This window comes from Mytilus trossulus, chromosome 1 (assembly GCF_036588685.1).
Source record: "Mytilus trossulus isolate FHL-02 chromosome 1, PNRI_Mtr1.1.1.hap1, whole genome shotgun sequence".
In the NCBI taxonomy this organism is placed as follows: domain Eukaryota; kingdom Metazoa; phylum Mollusca; class Bivalvia; order Mytilida; family Mytilidae; genus Mytilus; species Mytilus trossulus.
The window spans coordinates 95935678-95955005 of NC_086373.1; the positions used below are offsets into that span (position 1 = coordinate 95935678).

At 31.6% G+C, this 19328-nt stretch overlaps 1 protein-coding gene across 1 annotated transcript in view; it reads left to right on the plus strand.

Moving 5' to 3' along the window:
• LOC134691630 (histone H2A deubiquitinase MYSM1-like) overlaps positions 1 to 18621 on the plus strand; it is a 34267-nt gene extending 15646 nt beyond the window's left edge. The window contains exons 3-15 of the mRNA XM_063552196.1: positions 387 to 560; positions 1097 to 1195; positions 1567 to 2521; positions 2877 to 3060; positions 4051 to 4181; positions 8730 to 8830; positions 9297 to 9374; positions 9645 to 9770; positions 10444 to 10624; positions 10989 to 11116; positions 11256 to 11388; positions 16635 to 16798; positions 18326 to 18621. Of these exons, the coding sequence (XP_063408266.1) occupies positions 387 to 560; positions 1097 to 1195; positions 1567 to 2521; positions 2877 to 3060; positions 4051 to 4181; positions 8730 to 8830; positions 9297 to 9374; positions 9645 to 9770; positions 10444 to 10624; positions 10989 to 11116; positions 11256 to 11388; positions 16635 to 16798; positions 18326 to 18598 (2727 nt within the window). The 3' untranslated portion in view covers positions 18599 to 18621. The remainder of the gene's footprint in view (positions 1 to 386; positions 561 to 1096; positions 1196 to 1566; positions 2522 to 2876; positions 3061 to 4050; positions 4182 to 8729; positions 8831 to 9296; positions 9375 to 9644; positions 9771 to 10443; positions 10625 to 10988; positions 11117 to 11255; positions 11389 to 16634; positions 16799 to 18325) is intronic.
• The last annotated feature ends 707 nt before the right edge of the window (positions 18622 to 19328 follow it).

Sequence of the window (19328 nt, forward strand, 5' to 3'; positions counted from 1 at the left end):
AAATGTAATGACCACTTTTAAAAAACACTATCCACCTTTACTGTTACTGTAGATTCATTTATATTCGTAGGTATAAATTTTTGTGGATTGCTGAAAACTTGCATATTATTAGATATTTGAATTCGTGGTTTTGCCAATCTCTGTATACAAAGCCTATTGAAAATATGATATTCGTTGAACATTTGAATTTGTGGTTCATCTGTTCCCACGAAAATGATATCCAACGAATAAAAATGAATCCACAGTATCTGTACTCTAGAAACTAAAACAAAAGTAAAACCTATCTATCAAAACTGAATTCTTAAATCATACAACGAGTTACTGTGTATATTAACTGCATGAAAACTATAATAAGACTGTAAATGAAGACACACGATTTATTGTAGGGATGGAGTATGGACAGTTACATTGATGAGAAGTCTAAAGCGACTATAGAGAAAATGTTACAGGAAGAACAATATTATATGAATGGTCAGAATCGTAGGCGTAACATGCGAAACTTAACAACTCACAAGCAACCCTGGAGTGAAGAAGAAAAGAATATGTTTTATAAGGGATTGGTAGGATATACAATTTTATCACAGTATTAATACACCAATGGTAATATTTAGGGGTTAATTTTTCCTCAGAAAGAAATTGGAAAAATGGATTAGACCCCAAATATAATTAACCACTTTGTATTTGCTTTAATATAGCTGATACAAAGAAAATTCTTACAATTATTGAGACTGAAATTTTCCATCCTTTTTCAAATGTCAGTAAAACTCTCAATTCAGTTTTGTTGGTTTGCAACCTATTGTTCTTTTCCACTATCTATTTCTGTGTCAGATGATATCAACATACATAGTTTTTTTGTCACTTTTGCAATGAGAGTTGAGAGAGTGAGACTATGGCTTAAATGTTTTCAGTGTCAGTGACATCAAAAATTGTGAAAGTGAGGCTGCACAAGCAAGACAGTAAAAAGGCATTCCAAATAACTTGTTATTGATCAACCAAATTCAGCATGAAATATAACTATATACATCGATATTATTGTTCCTTATTTTGAAGTCATAATTAACATGGTTATCTTAGTTACAATAACGTTTTCTTGTAGGAGGTATATGGTAGAAGTTGGTCAAAAATTGCAGAGTTAATCCAAACTAGGACAAATCTACAAGTGAAGAATTTTGCACAACAATATTTCAAACAACAGGTTTGTTTATCAATGTTTATAGTTAATCAAAAACATCCATCCTTTTAGTTTAGTCCATCCTTTGTCATACTTATAATGTTGTACGAATTTAAATATCCAAGGAATTATGAATTTTCTATATGCTTGCAAACAAACTGAAAATAATCAAAGTTGAAATCTTGAAAAATATTATGTAGCAGTATTGAAACCAAATTTTAACAAGTGAGGAGTACAAGTTTCAAATTTAATCTAAGCTGGCAAAGAAGATCAAATAGAAGATCAGCTGTAATAATCCTGTTATGATTGTAATTTGCTTGGATTGTAAGGGCTGAATTAGTTTAAATGGAGTTTTAAATTGTACATATATATATATATATGATATAATATTTCAGACTAAAAGTCAGGATAAAGGTGATGAAAAGTGTGTGGACGAGAAGCCATATCCCTCAACATTGGAACAGATGTTAAAAGCTGTAACTACTGCACAGCCAACTGTATCTGCTTCAACCTTTACTATTAAGACAGAAAATCACATTCATCCTCAAAATTATTCCTTACTTGAAAAAACAGAAAATAATACAACAGAAACCAAAGTGACAGAACTTGAAAAAATGTTAACTTCAGAAACACTCCCGAGTACAAGCAGATACAAGGAAGAAAAGACATATGAAAGTTTGAAGAAAAAACACAGGATTGAGGCAAATAAGAATAAGAAAAATAGATTTAACAGTGCTACTGTTATAAAGCACCAATCTGAGATTATCAATTCCAAGCCATCAAAAGTTTCCAAACCAGCACCTCTTGTCAAAATTAAAAATGTGAAGGTTATTTCCTCTAGAGACATAACATCCACATGCAATGAAAGCATTGGTTTGAATGATGTTTTAGAAGTTGTGACAATACCCAGTGTTCAGTTAAGTCCAACATTAGAACATAAGCTGGAAAAATCAACAGGGCTCATTGAAAATCTGGATGGTTTCTGTGCTGTAGCTGACATTGTTAGTGGATCTGGTGACGGACAGGAAGATGAAGAAGATATAGACATTGACATAGAAAACGATGACGATGAAATGGACGACAATGTCATTCTTAAAAATAGGTCAACATCACCTAATTCTGTTTATGAAAGTTTACTCAAGTCAGCTAAAGTAAGACAAAAGAGTAACAAGATAGAAACAGTGATACAAAGTACAGAAGATGAAATGCCAGAAGAAATAAAAGACCTGGAAGAAACGTCATGTGACACAGAGAGAGATGAGAATGTCCTGATTTCTGAATCATCAGAAGATGGATTATCTGAGGGAGGAAACCAATCAGATTCTAGTCAGCATGTAGAAAAAAGAATAGGTATGTTACAAGTGAAGTGTAATTTGTATAATACCCATTGCCTGGTATTCATGTACTGAAGGGTAACTGACTTTTGGATAATGCTGCCATTTGGAATTAATATTTTGTAAAACTAAATTTTATGGTTTGGTTAATAGTTTTTTTTTCACAAAGTTTATTTGTTATTTAAGTCTTGACTAGATGTCCCTGTGTCTTCAGTGTGTGTAAAGAAAAATTACTTTAATATATACATTGTATAACAATATTCGATATAATTATAATATATATGATTTGAGTCTTTTGACCTCCCTCAAAACAAAAAACAAGTTAGGAAAGGAAAATTTAAAATATATAAATGATTATGTCTCTTTTTCAGCCAATATGGTTGTGTTATCTAATGGTGAAGTTATGGAATTTCCAGTACCAACAGAGGAAAAATTAATTGAACCAGATCTAATATCAATAGAAGAACGAAAAGTTCATTTGGAATTCTTTGATGGACGCCCATCAAAAACTCCTGATCGTTACGTCAAAATCAGAAATTTTATACTGGACTCTTGGTAGGTTGTTTACATGTAAATGTAGACTTGCTACATGTCCCTTCCTAATTATGTTTTTATTTCTTTTTTTCAATTTTGCCCCTTTAATAGTTTTACTGCTATAACTAGGAGATTACAATTATACTGACATCTGCAGGAGGGCAATCAGTAGGCTAGCACTTATCAGTAAACATATAAATTAGTGAGAGAAAAATAATAGAAAGGGAATTGAAGCAAGTCTAATGTAAATGTTGTTATGTCAGAGTCGGATATAGTCTTACACAAATGCTGTATTACATTTTTAGTCAGTCACTAATCAGTATGAAAAATAATCAGCAAGATACATATATAGTCATATTGCTGTCATATTTTTTTATTATGCCCCATTAATGGCCATTATGTTTTCTGCTCTTTGAGTTTGTTAGTTCATTTGTCCATCCATCTGTCCCGCTTTTGGTTAAAGTGTTTAGTCATGTTAGTTTTTGATGAAATTGAAGTACAATCAACTTGTCACCATACCTGCCAACTTTTCAAAATGCCAATGGGGGTTTTGCGTGCAAGATGACTATCATAGTCCTATAAAACCTTCAAGTGGGCCATCAAATATATTTTAATATTGTTTTTTTTGGCTTCTTCATACTTTTATAAGCCTATAGTCATTGTAAAATCAATTGTTTTGATTAAAAAAAAATTTGAGGACAAAATTGCTCTTTAAAAATTTCAATTTGGGAGCCTCCATGGGGGAAATCCCCCGCAAATAGTGTCAGTTGGCAGGTATGTGACACTTAGTATACATGTTCTCTATGATATGATCTTTCTAATTGCAATGCTAATTTAAAGTTTTTACCCCAATTTCACGGTTCACTGAACATAGATGATAATTCTGTGAGTGGGGCATCCATGTACTATGGATACATTCTTGTATTTCATGATATTTGAAAACTGTTGAACTGATCACACAGTTTTGTCATGGACAGTTTAGGTACTACTTTTTTTTTTAAATTTTTGCAGGTACAAGTCAAAACCAAACTACCTCAACAAAACATCAGTAAGACCTGGATTAAAGAATTGTGGTGATGTGAATTGTATTGGGAGAATCCATATGTATTTGGAATGTACTGGTGCTATTAACTTTGGTTGTGGTAATTATATTTTTGTCGAGCCTTCGACTTTAGTCGAAAAAGCAAGACATATTGATCCTACATTCCGTCGGCGTCGGCATCGTCGTCGGCGTCGTCGTCGGCGGCGGCATCCACAAATATTCATTCTGTGGTTAAAGTTTTTGAAATTTTAATAACTTTCTTAAACTATCCTGGAAATGTACAAAACTTGGCCAGAAGCATGTTTATGATCAGGAGAGAGTATCCAGAAGTAAATTTTGTAAAAATAAAATTCCTTTTTTTTCGTATTTTACTTATAAATGGACTTAGTTTTTTCTGCCAGGAAACATTACATTCACTCTGTGGTTAAAGTTTTAAAAATTTTAATAACTTTCTTAAACTATCCTGGAAATGTACAAAACTTGGCCAGAAGCATGTTTATGATAAGGAGATAGTATCCAGAAGTAAATTTTGTAAAAATAAAATTCCATTTTTTCCGTATTTTACTTATAAATGGACTTAGTTTTTTCTGCCAGGAAACATTACATTTACTCTGTGGTTAAAGTTTTTAAAATGTTAATAACTTTCTTAAACTATCCTGGAATTGTAAGAAACTTGGCCAGAAGCTTGTTTATGATCAGAAGATAGTATCCAGAAGTTAATTTTGTAAAAATAAAATTCCATTTTTCCCGTATTTTACTTATAAATGGACTTAGTTTTTGGAAAATGACGCAGTCATTGTTCCATAACTGCCGACCTGATTTCTCTGCCTACCGCGCTTGGTTTCGTATTTACTAATTTCAATACAAACTGGAATGTGCTTGTGTTATCATTATGCATGAGCATTGTGTAGTAATCAGCCAGGAACCAGTTTACAAACTAACTGGTTTCTGTTTGTATTCCACTACAGTCGAACAAAGTGTTGTAGTTTGACAGGAACCAGTCCAGAACTTTGTAAACTACAAAACGTAATCGGTTATTATCATTCCGTTTTGGTGTTTCATACCGACTTATATGGTTTGAATAAGCTTAAGACCCTTCAAACATTAATGTGATAGGTATATTTAAGACTGTTTTACAAAAGGATGAAACTGTTTTGCTTTAAAAGTCGTACTATAGTGATATATGTTATGTACGGAATTCCACTCTCACCGGTTAATTTCTTCTTTTACACGTGCTTTTGAAACTTCCTGTTTTAACATCGCAAGTTTTAAAATTGTTTTTTGAGTGAATTAAACTTATTTTAACAATCACGAAGCGTTCGGGAATCATTTCAAGCATTTTCTTCTTCTCTTTGATGATGGAAAATAGGTTTTCTCAAGAAAATACCGCAAACGATCGCAGAGGAATTGAAACGTACAAGTCAAGTCGGCACCTGGTTAAATTGGCATCTAGTCAAATCGGCACCTATTTGACGTCAATTCGGCTTCCAATAATATTTATTATAATATTTTCTATTCAATTAATTAATAACTGTTACCAAGTACATAGTGAATATTAGGTAAACAACGAAACCAAAGTGAATATGTTGTTGTGTATAAAAGTAAACAACGAAGCTATTGTTTTAACCATTAGACAATTATTAAAATTAAATGGAAAACTATGAGTCCCTTTCAATAAATCAAACTTCATGCCAAATAATAAGCAAATTGAAGGTTTTTTTTTTTAGTAATGTTTAAACAGCATTAAACAAACAATCCTGTAAAAGACTCAACTGGTTAAATAATGCATAAAAATATCCAATATCTCATGTATTAGTCCAAATAATAATGACGTCTGACAAGGCTATTTTATTTTTTTCTGGGACGCCTTCCTAAGACGTTCGTAGGAAGGCTTCCTAAGAAGGCGTCCCAGAAAAAAATTAACATAGCCTTGTGGTCATAGGAAGGTGTCCCAGAATAAAATTTAAAAAGCCTTGCCAGACGTAATAATTATTTGGACTACTCATATATATCATTAAAAATACACCAAAAAATTCATGTAGTTGAGAAAAATAAATACATACAAAATGTACATGAACATCCAAAAAAAGTGAAAGTTAGTATTAACTCTTTTTGCTTTAAAAATTTACAACTGCATTTAAGTATTGAATGCTTTTTTTTTGTAAATTCATTGAGGTGTAAAAGCGTTGACCGAAGTACTTTTTGTATGAAGCGCGTAAGCGTAAGCGCTTCATTCTAAAAATGTGCACACGGTCAACGCTTTTGCAACCCTATGAGGTTACAAAAAGAAACATTCAATACTTATAATTACTTTTTTTAGCTAGGATCATGAAAACACGAATTTTATAACTTTTTTATTCAATTCATCTGTGCACTTTATTGTGGGACCACGTGTTATCATGAATGAAAAGTTCATATTATAAATTTTGATTTTGGCTTATTTTCACTTCTTTTCAAATACTGTATGACATTTTGACAAATAATTTTTCATAAATTATTAGTTGCGACATGTCCTTACTTGTATATTTTGGTTGAAAGGCTGCGCATACAATAAAAGGGAGTTTTTGTCCATCTTACATTTAAAATTATGCGTCAAGTGGTAGTACTCATTAACCAAACATATTAAAGACCTAGGATATTTTGATTCAAGGTCCATGGTTTGTGACCTTGAAATTGAGGTCAAGGTCATAGGTTAATAGGACGTCATAAAGCCATAGGAACTAACATTTTAAACTGATTTTTCATATTTCAATATAAAAATAGATCTTTTCTAGTGGAAAGACTTCAATTGTTCTCTGAACAATTTGTTTTTAATTTACTTCATATTTTGTGGGAGAAGGGGGTTCAGACTATGTGGTATCAGGTCTGTTTGCGCCCAATACACTTTCGCACCTCGCACGTTCACACCCAAGGTTCGTTCGCACTCTACTCATTCGCGCCCAATTTTAATTCAAATTCAAGTTGAATAATTGGAAAATCATGATTGTTGTTTTAAATTGCTTTGGTGTAAATACTGAATGTATTTATAGCTTGGTATGAGTAAAACATTGAAGATTTTAAAGGAAAAACACAAAAGATAATTGTTTTTAAGCCCTTTGATCTGAAACAACGAAACAATAAAATATAGGAACCAAAATATAGCAATCCACTATTATAACCAAAACATGATAAAATTTATTCAACACACAGAAAAAAAAAATAGTCAGAATCTCACTTCATTATGAAAGAGGTCAATGAAACAAAGTATAGCAATACACTAACCAAAACATGATTAAGAGTTATTCAACGCTAAATAAAACGTTGACAAAATACCACTTTATTTAGAAAGGATTATTATTATCTTTAACAATACGCTATCCAAAACATGATTAAGATTTATTCAACACAAAAAAAAAATGCTGTCTCACTTTATTTTGAGACAATGACAACAATTATACTTATAAGAAAACACTTGCTTACAGAGTTATTAAACACAAAACCAATTAAGATTAGTTGCGAACATGTAGGGTGTGAAAGTGAAAGGGGGCGAACATGAGTTGGCGCAAACGTGAATGGGCGCGAATGGACCCGGATTCAGCCTATGTACCAGTGAGAAATATAGAAGCCTTTCCACGGAATTTATTTGTACAATTCAGGTAGTCTTGACCTATTCATTTGTCTTAAAAAAAAACCAGCCAGTTGGCACCTTCACTTCACACACACACATATACGAATATCAATTATATGCTTATGAGACATGTTGCATTGTTAAACAAATTACGGTATGTGAAAATCAAGACTTGCATAAAAACTATCCCAATATTAGAGACAGTGGCGTCATTTTTCTTCAGAGCTTTCAGCTCTTTGATTCTACAGTTAACATTACATACAGTCTGCAGTTAAAGTATTCTTAAAGATTCTTAAACTAGCCTGGATTTTTACCAAACTTGGGCAGAAGCTTCTGACAATCAAAAGATAGTATCGAGAGGAATAATTTTATTGCTTTTTTTCATCATTTTTGATGAGTGTGTGATTAACAGCAAAAGTAGGCGAGACACTGGGTTCCGCGGAACCCTTACAAATTTTATTACAAACAGTTTAACCCTTGTATTGTACATTTTTATATGTTATGAATAGGGGCCTTGGTAGACAAGTGTTCTATGTAGTTCATCTACTGTGTAACAAGTCTGTCAACACTGAGGTTGTCAGTTTAAACTTAACACTTGGTAGGTGCGTTTCACTCTAATCTTAATGGACTATAATTGTCAGTTAATGGTTCTCTCATGCACTCTGGTTTCCTCTAACAATAAAAATGGGCCGCAACAAAATAGCCTGTAATGCTGAAAGTGATGTCAAGCACCAGAAATCCATCAATCAATTATGTTATGAAAGTGTACAAAGTATTGCATTGAAATGGCATATAACTCATTGGACTCTGACTTAGTCAAAAAGTTAGGTGAAAACTACAGTTCTATACATTTATTCTTATCATTTTAATACAGACATATCAAGTTGTTAATTCTCATAAATTATTATGACTTCAGTTTGTTGTAAAAGAGCTGTCTTATCATAAATCTTAATTGTTTGCGAGGTGAATTTACATTAAGGAAACTTTATAAATATATAAATCTGATATGTAAATATAATTGTATTTGAATATTTTTTACAGAACAAAGTTGTTATAATCATCATGTTAAGATGGCAACCATTGGAGTAAAACAAAAGGGCTCTAGAGATGTTCTCGCAAAAGGATTTAAATTAAATTCAATGGTAAAGTACCTGTTTACCAGCTTGTTGTGTAACAACTGAAATTTTCGCACTAATTGATTATATCTTATGTGACTACAATAAGTCCTTTTAATTGCAGTAAATTTCACAAAGATTTATTGTTAGTATTTCATTGATAGATACATTTCCTTGTTTATCTTATTTATTCTGTACCTTTTTAGTTGATATTGCTTGTATCAATGTAAAAGGGTACTCACTAATTTATGAAATTTAATTACAAACAAATGAATGGCTGTAAATTCAAAACTATTGTGATGTTTTAATTATTGCGAAAAATCAGAGAGGGTTATAATCTCAGTAAATTAACTATATAAAAAATATTTATTATAAATTTTGTGATTTTGAAATATCTTATAGATAGAAATGAAATATGAACAATTTAAACATAATGTCAAATCAGGTTATGATATCTATTATTAACTTGTTGCAAAAACATTTTTTATCACAGAGACCAAGAAAAAGAAAGATCAAAGATGGCTATGGTAATTGGATAAATGAGGATGAATTACAGGGTAAAACTATTGAGGTGTGTATCATTTGCCAATAACTTATTAAATAAATTTTCATTTGTTCAGAACAAATCTTTGATAATTGATTATCTATTATCTATAAAAAAAAAACACAACAATTAGATATACTGTGGATTCATTTATTTGTATCTATTTTGTGGATTTAGGACAAACTGTATTTTGAATGATATTTTATAAGCGTTTAGAATATCAGAATAACTATTATTAAGACTTTGATTTCAGTTGTACTTTCATTTTAGGTTAAGATTTGTTTACTTTCCTTTCAGCATCAGGAACACTTAAATGATACAAGTTATAATGACAAAGAGAAGATAAAATCCTCAAAAGAAGTGAAGACATTTTATGATCCATTTAAACTTATTCCATGTGAATCCTTTACTCAGGAGAATCCAGTAAGTACATTTAATTTTTATATGATAACAACTCATAAAGAGTCTGCAATTTTATTAATATTGGTTGAAATATTTTTCCAGCTAGACAGGTATCATTTGAAAAGTTTATATACAGAAATTAAGTGCTGAAGTACAAAGCTTGGTACACTATTTTGACGTCACAATTTTTGTTGCTCTGGATGAGAGAAATTTTGAAAATTGATTTATAAATTGATCTGATGAATATAGAAAAATTAAGTTTGTTAAAATTATTGAGTTTGTTTTGTTTTATGATGCAGAACATCAAGGGAAAAATTTGCATGGTCGCAACAAATGTTGTCATATATAGGTGTTTTAAGTTTTTCAATATTTTGTATAAATTGACAACCCTGTATACCAAGGTATCCACTTCTGGAGACCCTTAACGAAAGTAAACAACAGTGTTGGTTCACCACATGGAGTTATAATTGTTTAGAGAATAGACTTTTGATATATGCTGCCCAGTTGACCATTGAAATTGATTTGTGTGTCTTTTACAAACATACCCTAATATTCGTTTATAAGTGAGTAAGTGAAACACTTTTCCTACGGTCATCACATTTTATATAATTAAATTTTATTATTTCAAATCTAATATAAGGAGTAGTGATGAATAATAACAATACTATATTTTCATCTTTAATTTACTTTTTAGGCACCAATAGGCGTTGAAATCTACAATTCCTGTCTAGTGATAATGGATGTCCATGCTCATGTATCTAAAACAGAGGTGATAGGTATGCTGGGAGGACAATGCTGTGGTGGTACTCTCAGTGTCACAATGGCTATTCCATGTAATAGTACTAGTACAGGCATGCAGTGTGAGATGGATCCAGGTAAAGGAGTTTTATATAAATATAAATTCCTTTTTTTACGCCTTTGAACTTACATAATTTGATCCTATTTTCGTAAACTGCAGACATCAGTCACATCGCCTCACAAAAAAATAACATCATACTAGATTAAACACGTCTGTTGAACTATGTTTTGAGTGAAGCTGAAAGTTTTTATGCAAAGCAAAGTTATCTGTAAGAATTTTGTCTTGTGACTAACCAAACAACTCCAAATTAGTCAAGTTAGATAAGCAAATGTTTTTTTGACAATTTAAACCTATTCAGTTGATGATAATTATTTGGAAGATCTTTCATCCAAAACATTGGACTTTAGTAAAAGACCACGGTTTTATTATGTTTATTTTAGTTTCTCAGACTCAGGCCAGTGAAGAGATCCACAAGTATGGTATGTCAGTTGTGGGATGGTATCACTCACATCCAACCTTTAACCCTGATCCTTCTATCAGAGATATGGAAACACAGCTTAAATTTCAGGTATTTACTTATTTGAAGTTAAACTTTTTATCTAGTATTATCATTAACATCCAAATATTAATAAATGACTGTTATTTTAAAAATATTTTCAAGTCCAACCAGTACATTAGTTATCAATTTTTTTGTTTGTATTTAATAGGAATGGTTTTCCAAGGGAGGTAATAGATATATTGGTATAATTGTCAGTCCATACAACAGGTTAAATCCCAACATGTCATCTGATGTACAGTGCTTGACAGTTAGTGAGGAAGTCAATCTCGTTCAAATGTGTAGTAAGTATTTCTTATCAAAATGTTTAATATGATCAGCATTAAGTTGAAAAAGCTTAAACAATTCATTGTTGACTTTCATTTGTTTTAAAATGTTTCTTTGTCAGACTTCCATGGATTCAGTTCAATGCCTGCATATCATTATTATACTCACAAGCTTTTTTTTCAAGAATTAAATACTGTGAAAGTACTTTAATTCGTGGGAATCAATTTTTATACGACCGCAAATTTTGAAAAAAATTTCGTCGTATATTGCTATCACGTTGGCGTCGTCGTCGTCGTCCGAATACTTTTAGTTTTCGCACTCTAAGGTTTATGACCATAAAAGGAAGGCTGGTATTGATTTTGGGAGTTTTGGTCCCAACATTTTAGGAATTAGGGGCCAAAAAGGGCCCAAATAAGCATTTTCTTGGTTTTCGCACTATAACTTTAGTTTAAGTTAATAGAAATCTATGAAATTTTGACACAAGGTTTATGACCACAAAAGAAAGGTTGGGATTGATTTTGGGAGTTTTGGTTTCAACAGTTTAGGAATTAGGGGCCAAAAAAGGGCCCAAATAAGCATTATTCTTGGTTTTCGCATAATAACTTTAGTTAAAGTGAATAGAAATCAATGAAATTTAAACACAATGTTTATGACCACAAAAGGAAGGTTGGTATTGATTTTGGGAGTTTCGGTCCCAACAGTTTAGGAATTAGGGGCCAAAAAGGGACCCAAATAAGCATTTTTCTTGGTTTTCGCACCATAGCGTTAGTATAAGTAAATAGAAATCTATGAAATTTAAACATAAGGTTTATGACTATAAAAGGAAGGTTGGTATTGATTTTGGGAGTTTTGGTCCCAACAGTTAAGGAAAAAGGGGCCCAAAGGGTCCAAAATTAAACTTTGTTTGATTTCATCAAAATTGAATAATTGGGGTTCTTTAATATGCCGAATCTAACTGTGTATGTAGATTCTTAATTTTTGGTCCTGTTTTCAAATTGGTCTACATTAAGGTCCAAAGGGTCCAAAATTAAACTTAGTTTGATTTTAACAAAAATTGAAACCTTGGGGTTCTTTGATATGCTGAATCTAAAAATGTACTTAGATTTTTGATTATTGGCCCAGTTTTCAAGTTGGCCCAAATCGAGGTCCAAAATTAAACATTGTTTGATTTCATCAAAAATTGAATAATTGGGGTTCTTTGATATGCCAAATCTAACTGTGTATGTAGATTCTTAATTTTTGGCCCAGTTTTAAAATTGGTCTAAATTAAAGTGCAAAGGGTCCAAAATTAAACTAAGTTTGATTTTAACAAAAATTAAATTCTTGGGCCTCTTTGATATGCTGAATCTAAACATGTACTTAGATTTTTGATTATGGGCCCAGTTTTCAAGTTGGTCCAAATCAGGATCTAAAATTATTATATTAAGTATTGTGCAATAGCAAGTCTTTTCAATTGCACAGTATTGTGCTATGGCAAGAAATATCTAATTTCACAATATTGTGAAATAGCAAATTTTTTTTTAATTAAGAGTTATCTTTCTTTGTCCAGTATAGTAAGCAAGAAATATCTGCAAGAATTTTTTTTAATTGGAGTTATCTTTCTTTGTCCAGAATCAACTTAAATCTTTGTTATATACAATATACAATGTATATTCACTTCTTACTACCAACTGGTAAATTTAAATAATCTTTACCATTCAGTGATAACAAGCAGTTTTTTTACATCTTAATATTTTATGATGTATTTAAATGAGTAGTAATTGTTGCAAACTCCATTAGAATATTTTAATTGAAATTAGTTTTGGAATAAGGGAAAGGGGGATGTGAATAAAAAATTGGGTTCAATTTTTATACGACCGCAAATTTTGAAAAAATTTTCGTCGTATATTGCTATCACGTTGGCGTCGTCGTCGTCGTCGTCGTCGTCGTCGTCGTCGTCAGTCGTCGTCGTCGTCGTCGTCGTCGTCCGAATACTTTTAGTTTTCGCACTCTAACTTTAGTAAAAGTGAATAGAAATCTATGAAATTTTAACACAAGGTTTATGACCATGAAAGGAAGGTTGGTATTGATTTTGGGAGTTTTGGTCCCAACATTTTAGGAATAAGGGGCCAAAAAGGGCCCAAATAAGCATTTTCTTGGTTTTCGCACTATAACTTTAGTTTAAGTTAATAGAAATCTATGAAATTTTGACACAAGGTTGATGACCACAAAAGAAAGGTTGGGATTGATTTTGGGAGTTTTGGTTTTAACAGTTTAGGAATTAGGGGCCAGAAAAGGGCCCAAATAAGCATTATTCTGGGTTTTCGCACAATAACTTAAGTTAAAGTAAATAGAAATGAATGAAATTTAAATATAATGTTTATGAACACAAAAGGAAGATTGGTATTGATTTTGGGAGTTTAGGTCCAAACAGTTTAGGAATTAGGGGCCAAAAAGGGACCCAAATAAGCATTTTTCTTGGTTTTTGCACCTTAACGTTAGTATAAGTAAATAGAAATCTATGAAATTTAAACACAAGGTTAATGACCATAAAAGGAAAGTTGGTATTGATTTTGGGAGTTTTGGTCCCAACAGTTTAGGAAAAAGGGGCCCAAAGGGTCCAAAATTAAACTTTGTTTGATTTCATCAAAATTGAATAATTGGGGTTCTTTGATATGCCGAATCTAACTGTGTATGTAGATTCTTAACTTTTGGTCCCGTTTTCAAATTGGTCTACATTAAGGTCCAAAGGGTCCAAAATTAAACTTAGTTTGATTTTAACAAAAATTGAATCCTTGGGGTTCTTTGATATGCTGAATCTAAAAAAGAACTTAGATTTTTTATTATGGGCCCAGTTTTCAAGTTGGCCCAAATCGGGGTCCAAAATTAAACTTTTTTGATTTCATCAAAAATTGAATAAATGGGGTTCTTTGATATGCCAAATCTAACTGTGTATGTAGATTCTTCATTTTTGGTCCCGTTTTCAAATTGGCCTACATTAAGGTCCAAAGAGTCCAAAATTAAACTAAGTTTGATTTTAACAAAAATTAAATTCTTGGGCCTCTTTGATATGCTGAATCTAAACATGTACTTAGATTTTTGATTATGGGCCCAGTTTTCAAGTTGGTCCAAATCAGGATCTAAAATTATTATATTAAGTATTGTGGAATAGCAAGTCTTTTCAATTGCACTGTATTGTGCAATGGCAAGAAATATCTAATTTCACAATATTGTGAAATAGCAAATTTTTTTTTAATTAGAGTTATCTTTCTTTGTCCAAAATAGTAAGCAAGAAATATCTTATTGCAAGAATATTTTTTTTAATTGGAGTTATCTTTCTTTGTCCAGAATCAACTTAAATCTTTGTTATATACAATATACAATGTATATTCACTTTTTACTACCAACTGATAAATTTAAATAATCTTTACCATTCAGTGATATCAAGCAGTTTTTTTACATTTTATTTACAGTTTATTTTATGATGTATTTAAATGAGTAGTTATTGTTGCAAACTCCATTAGAATATTTCAATTGAGATTAGTTTTGGAATAAGGGAAAGGGGGATGTGATTAAAAAATTGGGTTCAATTTTTCTCATTTGAAATTTCATAAATAAAAAGAAAATTTCTTCAAAAATTATTTTCAGAGGATTAATATTGAACAGCATAGTGAATTGCTCTAAGAGAAAACAAAAATTTTAAGTTCATTAGAACACATTCATTCTGTGTCAGAAACCTATGCTGTGTCAACTATTTAATCACAATCCAAATTTAGAGCTGAATCCAGCTTGAATGTTGTGTCCATACTTGCCCCAACCGTTCAGGGTTCAACCTCTGCGGTCGTATAAAGCTACGCCCTGCGAAGCATCTGGTTCTCATTTGAAATTTCATAAATAAAAAGAAAATTTCTTCAAACATTTTTTTGAGAGGATTAATATTCAACAGCATAGTGAATTGCTCTAAGAGAAAACAAAAATTTTAAGTTCATTTGAATACATTCATTCTGTGTCAGAAACCTATGCTGTGTCAACTATTTAATCACAATCTAAATTTAGAGTGGAATCCAGCTTGAATGTTGTGTCCATACTTGCCCCAACCGTTCAGGGTTCAACCTCTGCGGTCGTATAAAGCTACGCCCTGCGGAGCATCTGGTTGTGATTTGAGCAAATGTAACATGTTCGTGGGATCTTAAACTCGTGGATTTTAGTTTTCGTTTAAAAAAAATAGAGCAGAAAATTAAATCCATTAGAAACGAAGATTACAAATTGTCTCGATTAAAGGAAATTGCAAAGTAAACATTTAAATTGTTGCACCTGTGTTACTCGGACTGATGACACTACTTAACCCAAGATTGCAGATTACAGACCATCAAAGGTGTTAATTAGGTCATAAACATGTCAACATTGAAGGAAACAGTTACATAAACAAATGTTATAAATGGACTTTGAATTGTAAATTTATTTTTCTTATCAAAAGCAAACCCATCATGAATTTATTATTTTTCATAGAAGAATTGTGAGGATATAAAATGAACACTTTATCATAGCATATCATCACCAGAAATCTGACTTTCATCGATCAACAATATTTTGTATGAAAATTAAAAGATCAAAAGTTGTACTATTTACTGTTTTTAAAGATTAAATGGGTATAATCCTGCCTGCAGTTGTAGTTCATAGTGCATTTGGTAGATTTGTCTATAATCAATGTATTCTCTAGATACTATCGGTAGTCAAACCTACATGGTATCTTTCCATGTCTTGATTTGGACAACACTTACTATATTTCGTTGGACACTTAAATCTGTGGATAAAGTCGTTCACGAAAACAAGGAAAATTGGTTCCCCACGAATAAAAGTGCTTTCACAGTAGACTGAAAAAAACAGACTGAAATTCTTAGTAGATTGACCTATGCAAATAGATTATAGTCATATAACCCATTTTCACCAAAAACTACCCATACAAAAAAATAAACATATTTAATGGTTAAAAGTTATAATAATGATATGTAAAAAGAGTATCAGGAATTACCAAATAGTGGAAATAAATAACATTTTAAACCAGAGCTCGAATACAGTACAGTCCCGTTGCGTTAAGAAAAAGAAAACAGTATTTAAGTCATGTTAAGTTAATTTAACAATATTCTCATCAGTCCGATTATAATTAAGTGTCAGATTGAAACCAAGACTTGTTACAGTTTTAGGTTATTACATGGTTATCATATTTGACTCAATACTGCTGTATAGAGTAAGCATATACTTCACAGATTATTATTTATTTCAGACAAGCCTTACAAGTTTGACTATGATGTAGTCCAGGATAATATGGATCAAGAAGCAATGTTATCTGTAATACGACAGTTAGCAGAGAAATACAGTGGCTATCAAAATAGAGTCGAAATACTCGGACCATACAGGTCATTTACTGGACACACGTGTCTTTCTAAGGTATGGTTTGACATTGATATAATTCATGATATGATATAAGGATATTGTGTTCCTATCCTTTAGTGCAAAACACTTGCCCTTTTAAAAATGAACAAATGGTGATGTGTGGTATGTCAATTCAAATTTACCAAACAGACTTTCCAAGTATGGACTATGCATGTGTACTAATACTCATATCATACTGGTCGTCTGGGTATGGTTAATGGAAGAATATGTCCTTAGCTTGGTTAATGGAATAAGAGGTCCTTAGCTTATTTAATGGAAAAATATGTCCTTAGCTTGGTTAATGGAAGAATATGTCCTTAGCTTGGTTAATGGAAGAATATGTCCTTAGCTTGGTTAATGGAAGAATATGTCCTTAGCTTGGTTAATGGAATAATAGGTCCTTAGCTTGGTTAATGGAAGAATAGGTCCTTAGCTTGGTTAATGGAAGAATAGGTCCTTAGCTTGGTTAATGGAAGAATAGGTCCTTAGCTTGGTTAATGGAAGAATAGGTCCTTAGCTTGGTTAATGGAAGAATAGGTCCTTAGCTACACATATTTGCCTCTTTCTTATGGTTGTTTTAAAATCTCTTAGATTCGATGTAATGATTTAAATATCCTCAAATAGTTGTTCATCAAATAGGGTTGTATAAAAATAAGACATGGTATGATTGCCAATGAGACAACTTTTTACCAGAGTTCAAATGATATTAAAGATTGCAACTACAGGTCATTGTACTACCTTCAACGACGAGCAACACCATTCCACATAGCAATCTAAAAAGTAACAAGAACTGTATCCTATTCAGGCTTTGCTCATTGTTGAAGGCCTTACAGTGATTTATAATTGTTTATAAAATTAAATATGGAATTACGAAATGTGTCAAAGAGACAGCAATTCGACCAAAGAGTTGAAAACAACCGAAGGCCACCGATGGGTCTTCATAGCAAGAAAATCCTGCAATCAGAGGCAGGCTTCATCAGACCTTTACAAAAATGTGTACTAGTTCAGTGAAAATACATCATAAGATCTCTTGTTGATACTTGTCTCATTGGCAATCATACCATATCTTTTTATTTTTGTATAAAATTGAGATTGGAAATAGGGAATGTGTCAAAAAGACAACAACTCAACCATAGAGCTGACAACAGCCAAAGGCCACCAATGGGTCTTCAATGCAGCGAGAAACTCCCGCACCCGAAGGAGTCCTTCAGCTGGCCCCCAAACAAATATGTTACTAGTTCAGTGTTTTATACCTATTTTAACTGTAAAGTTTCCAAAGTATGATGAAATTAAAGGATTGACTTCTTACATGTCTAAATAATTCTTTATAATAATTTTATATAATTTTGATATAATCATAATAACCCTGATGTTATGTAAATATATTATAAGAAGATATATGTGAAAAGATGCTTTTTGTGTGCATTTTTAAATATTAGTTGCCTTGTGAACCCAATTATTTAAGACATTCATTAGTATAATTACTACGAAGAAGATATATTTGATACAATAATTTATTATTTCTTTTATTTTCCTGTTTAGTTGTTGATGTCCATCAGTGAACATTCCAGCAATCAATGGTTGTCGTCAGAATTCCTCAAAGCAATAGAGAACATCTTTTCAGAGATATTTTCACAGAAAGGAGACTCTGATGCAGCACTTGAATACAGTGACCAGGATTTAAATAAGAGTTCTGATGAAAGTTCAACAAATATTGACAAAGCCCAGAGTGGTGAAAATTTCACAATATTACAGGAAAATGTTATTTCTACAGAGGAACAACTAGTAGACAATATTCTGTCACAGGACAGTTGACAAATTGTATTGAAAAAATATTTTAATAAAGATTTTCATATTGTAACTTGAATCTCTTTATTCAGAAAATGTTTTTTAATATGTTTCTATTAACGAAGGTTCAATGGACCAGTGACAGCTATTGCCATAAAAAAGGGTAATTTTTTCCTTTTTAAAACTTCCTTTAAAATATATCAACATTATTATCTTGTCATTTGAATTATGTTGTATGAACACAGGTCAACAGTATTTGGTTAATATTGTAAGGTGAACAGGACTGTCTGACAGTAATTATGTTGTATGAACACTGGATATAGGTCAATAATATTTGGTTTGTTTTCTAAGGTGTACATGTCTATGACAGTAACACTGGTTAATGGTCAACAATATTTGGTTTGTTTTCTAAGGTGTACATGTCTATGACAGTAACACTGGTTATAGGTCAACAATATTTGGTCAGTTTTCTAAGGTGTACATGTCTATGACAGTAACACTGGTTATAGATCAACAATATTTGGTGAGTTTTCTAAGGTGTACATGTCTATGACAGTAAGACTGGTTATAGGTCAACAATATTTGGTCAGTTTTCTAAGGTGTACATGTCTATGACAGTAACACTGGTTATAGATCAACAATATTTGGTCAGTTTTCTAAGGTGTACATGTCTTTGACAGTAACACTGGTTATAGATCAACAATATTTGGTCAGTTTTCTAAGGTGTACATGTCTTTGACAGCAACACTGGTTATAG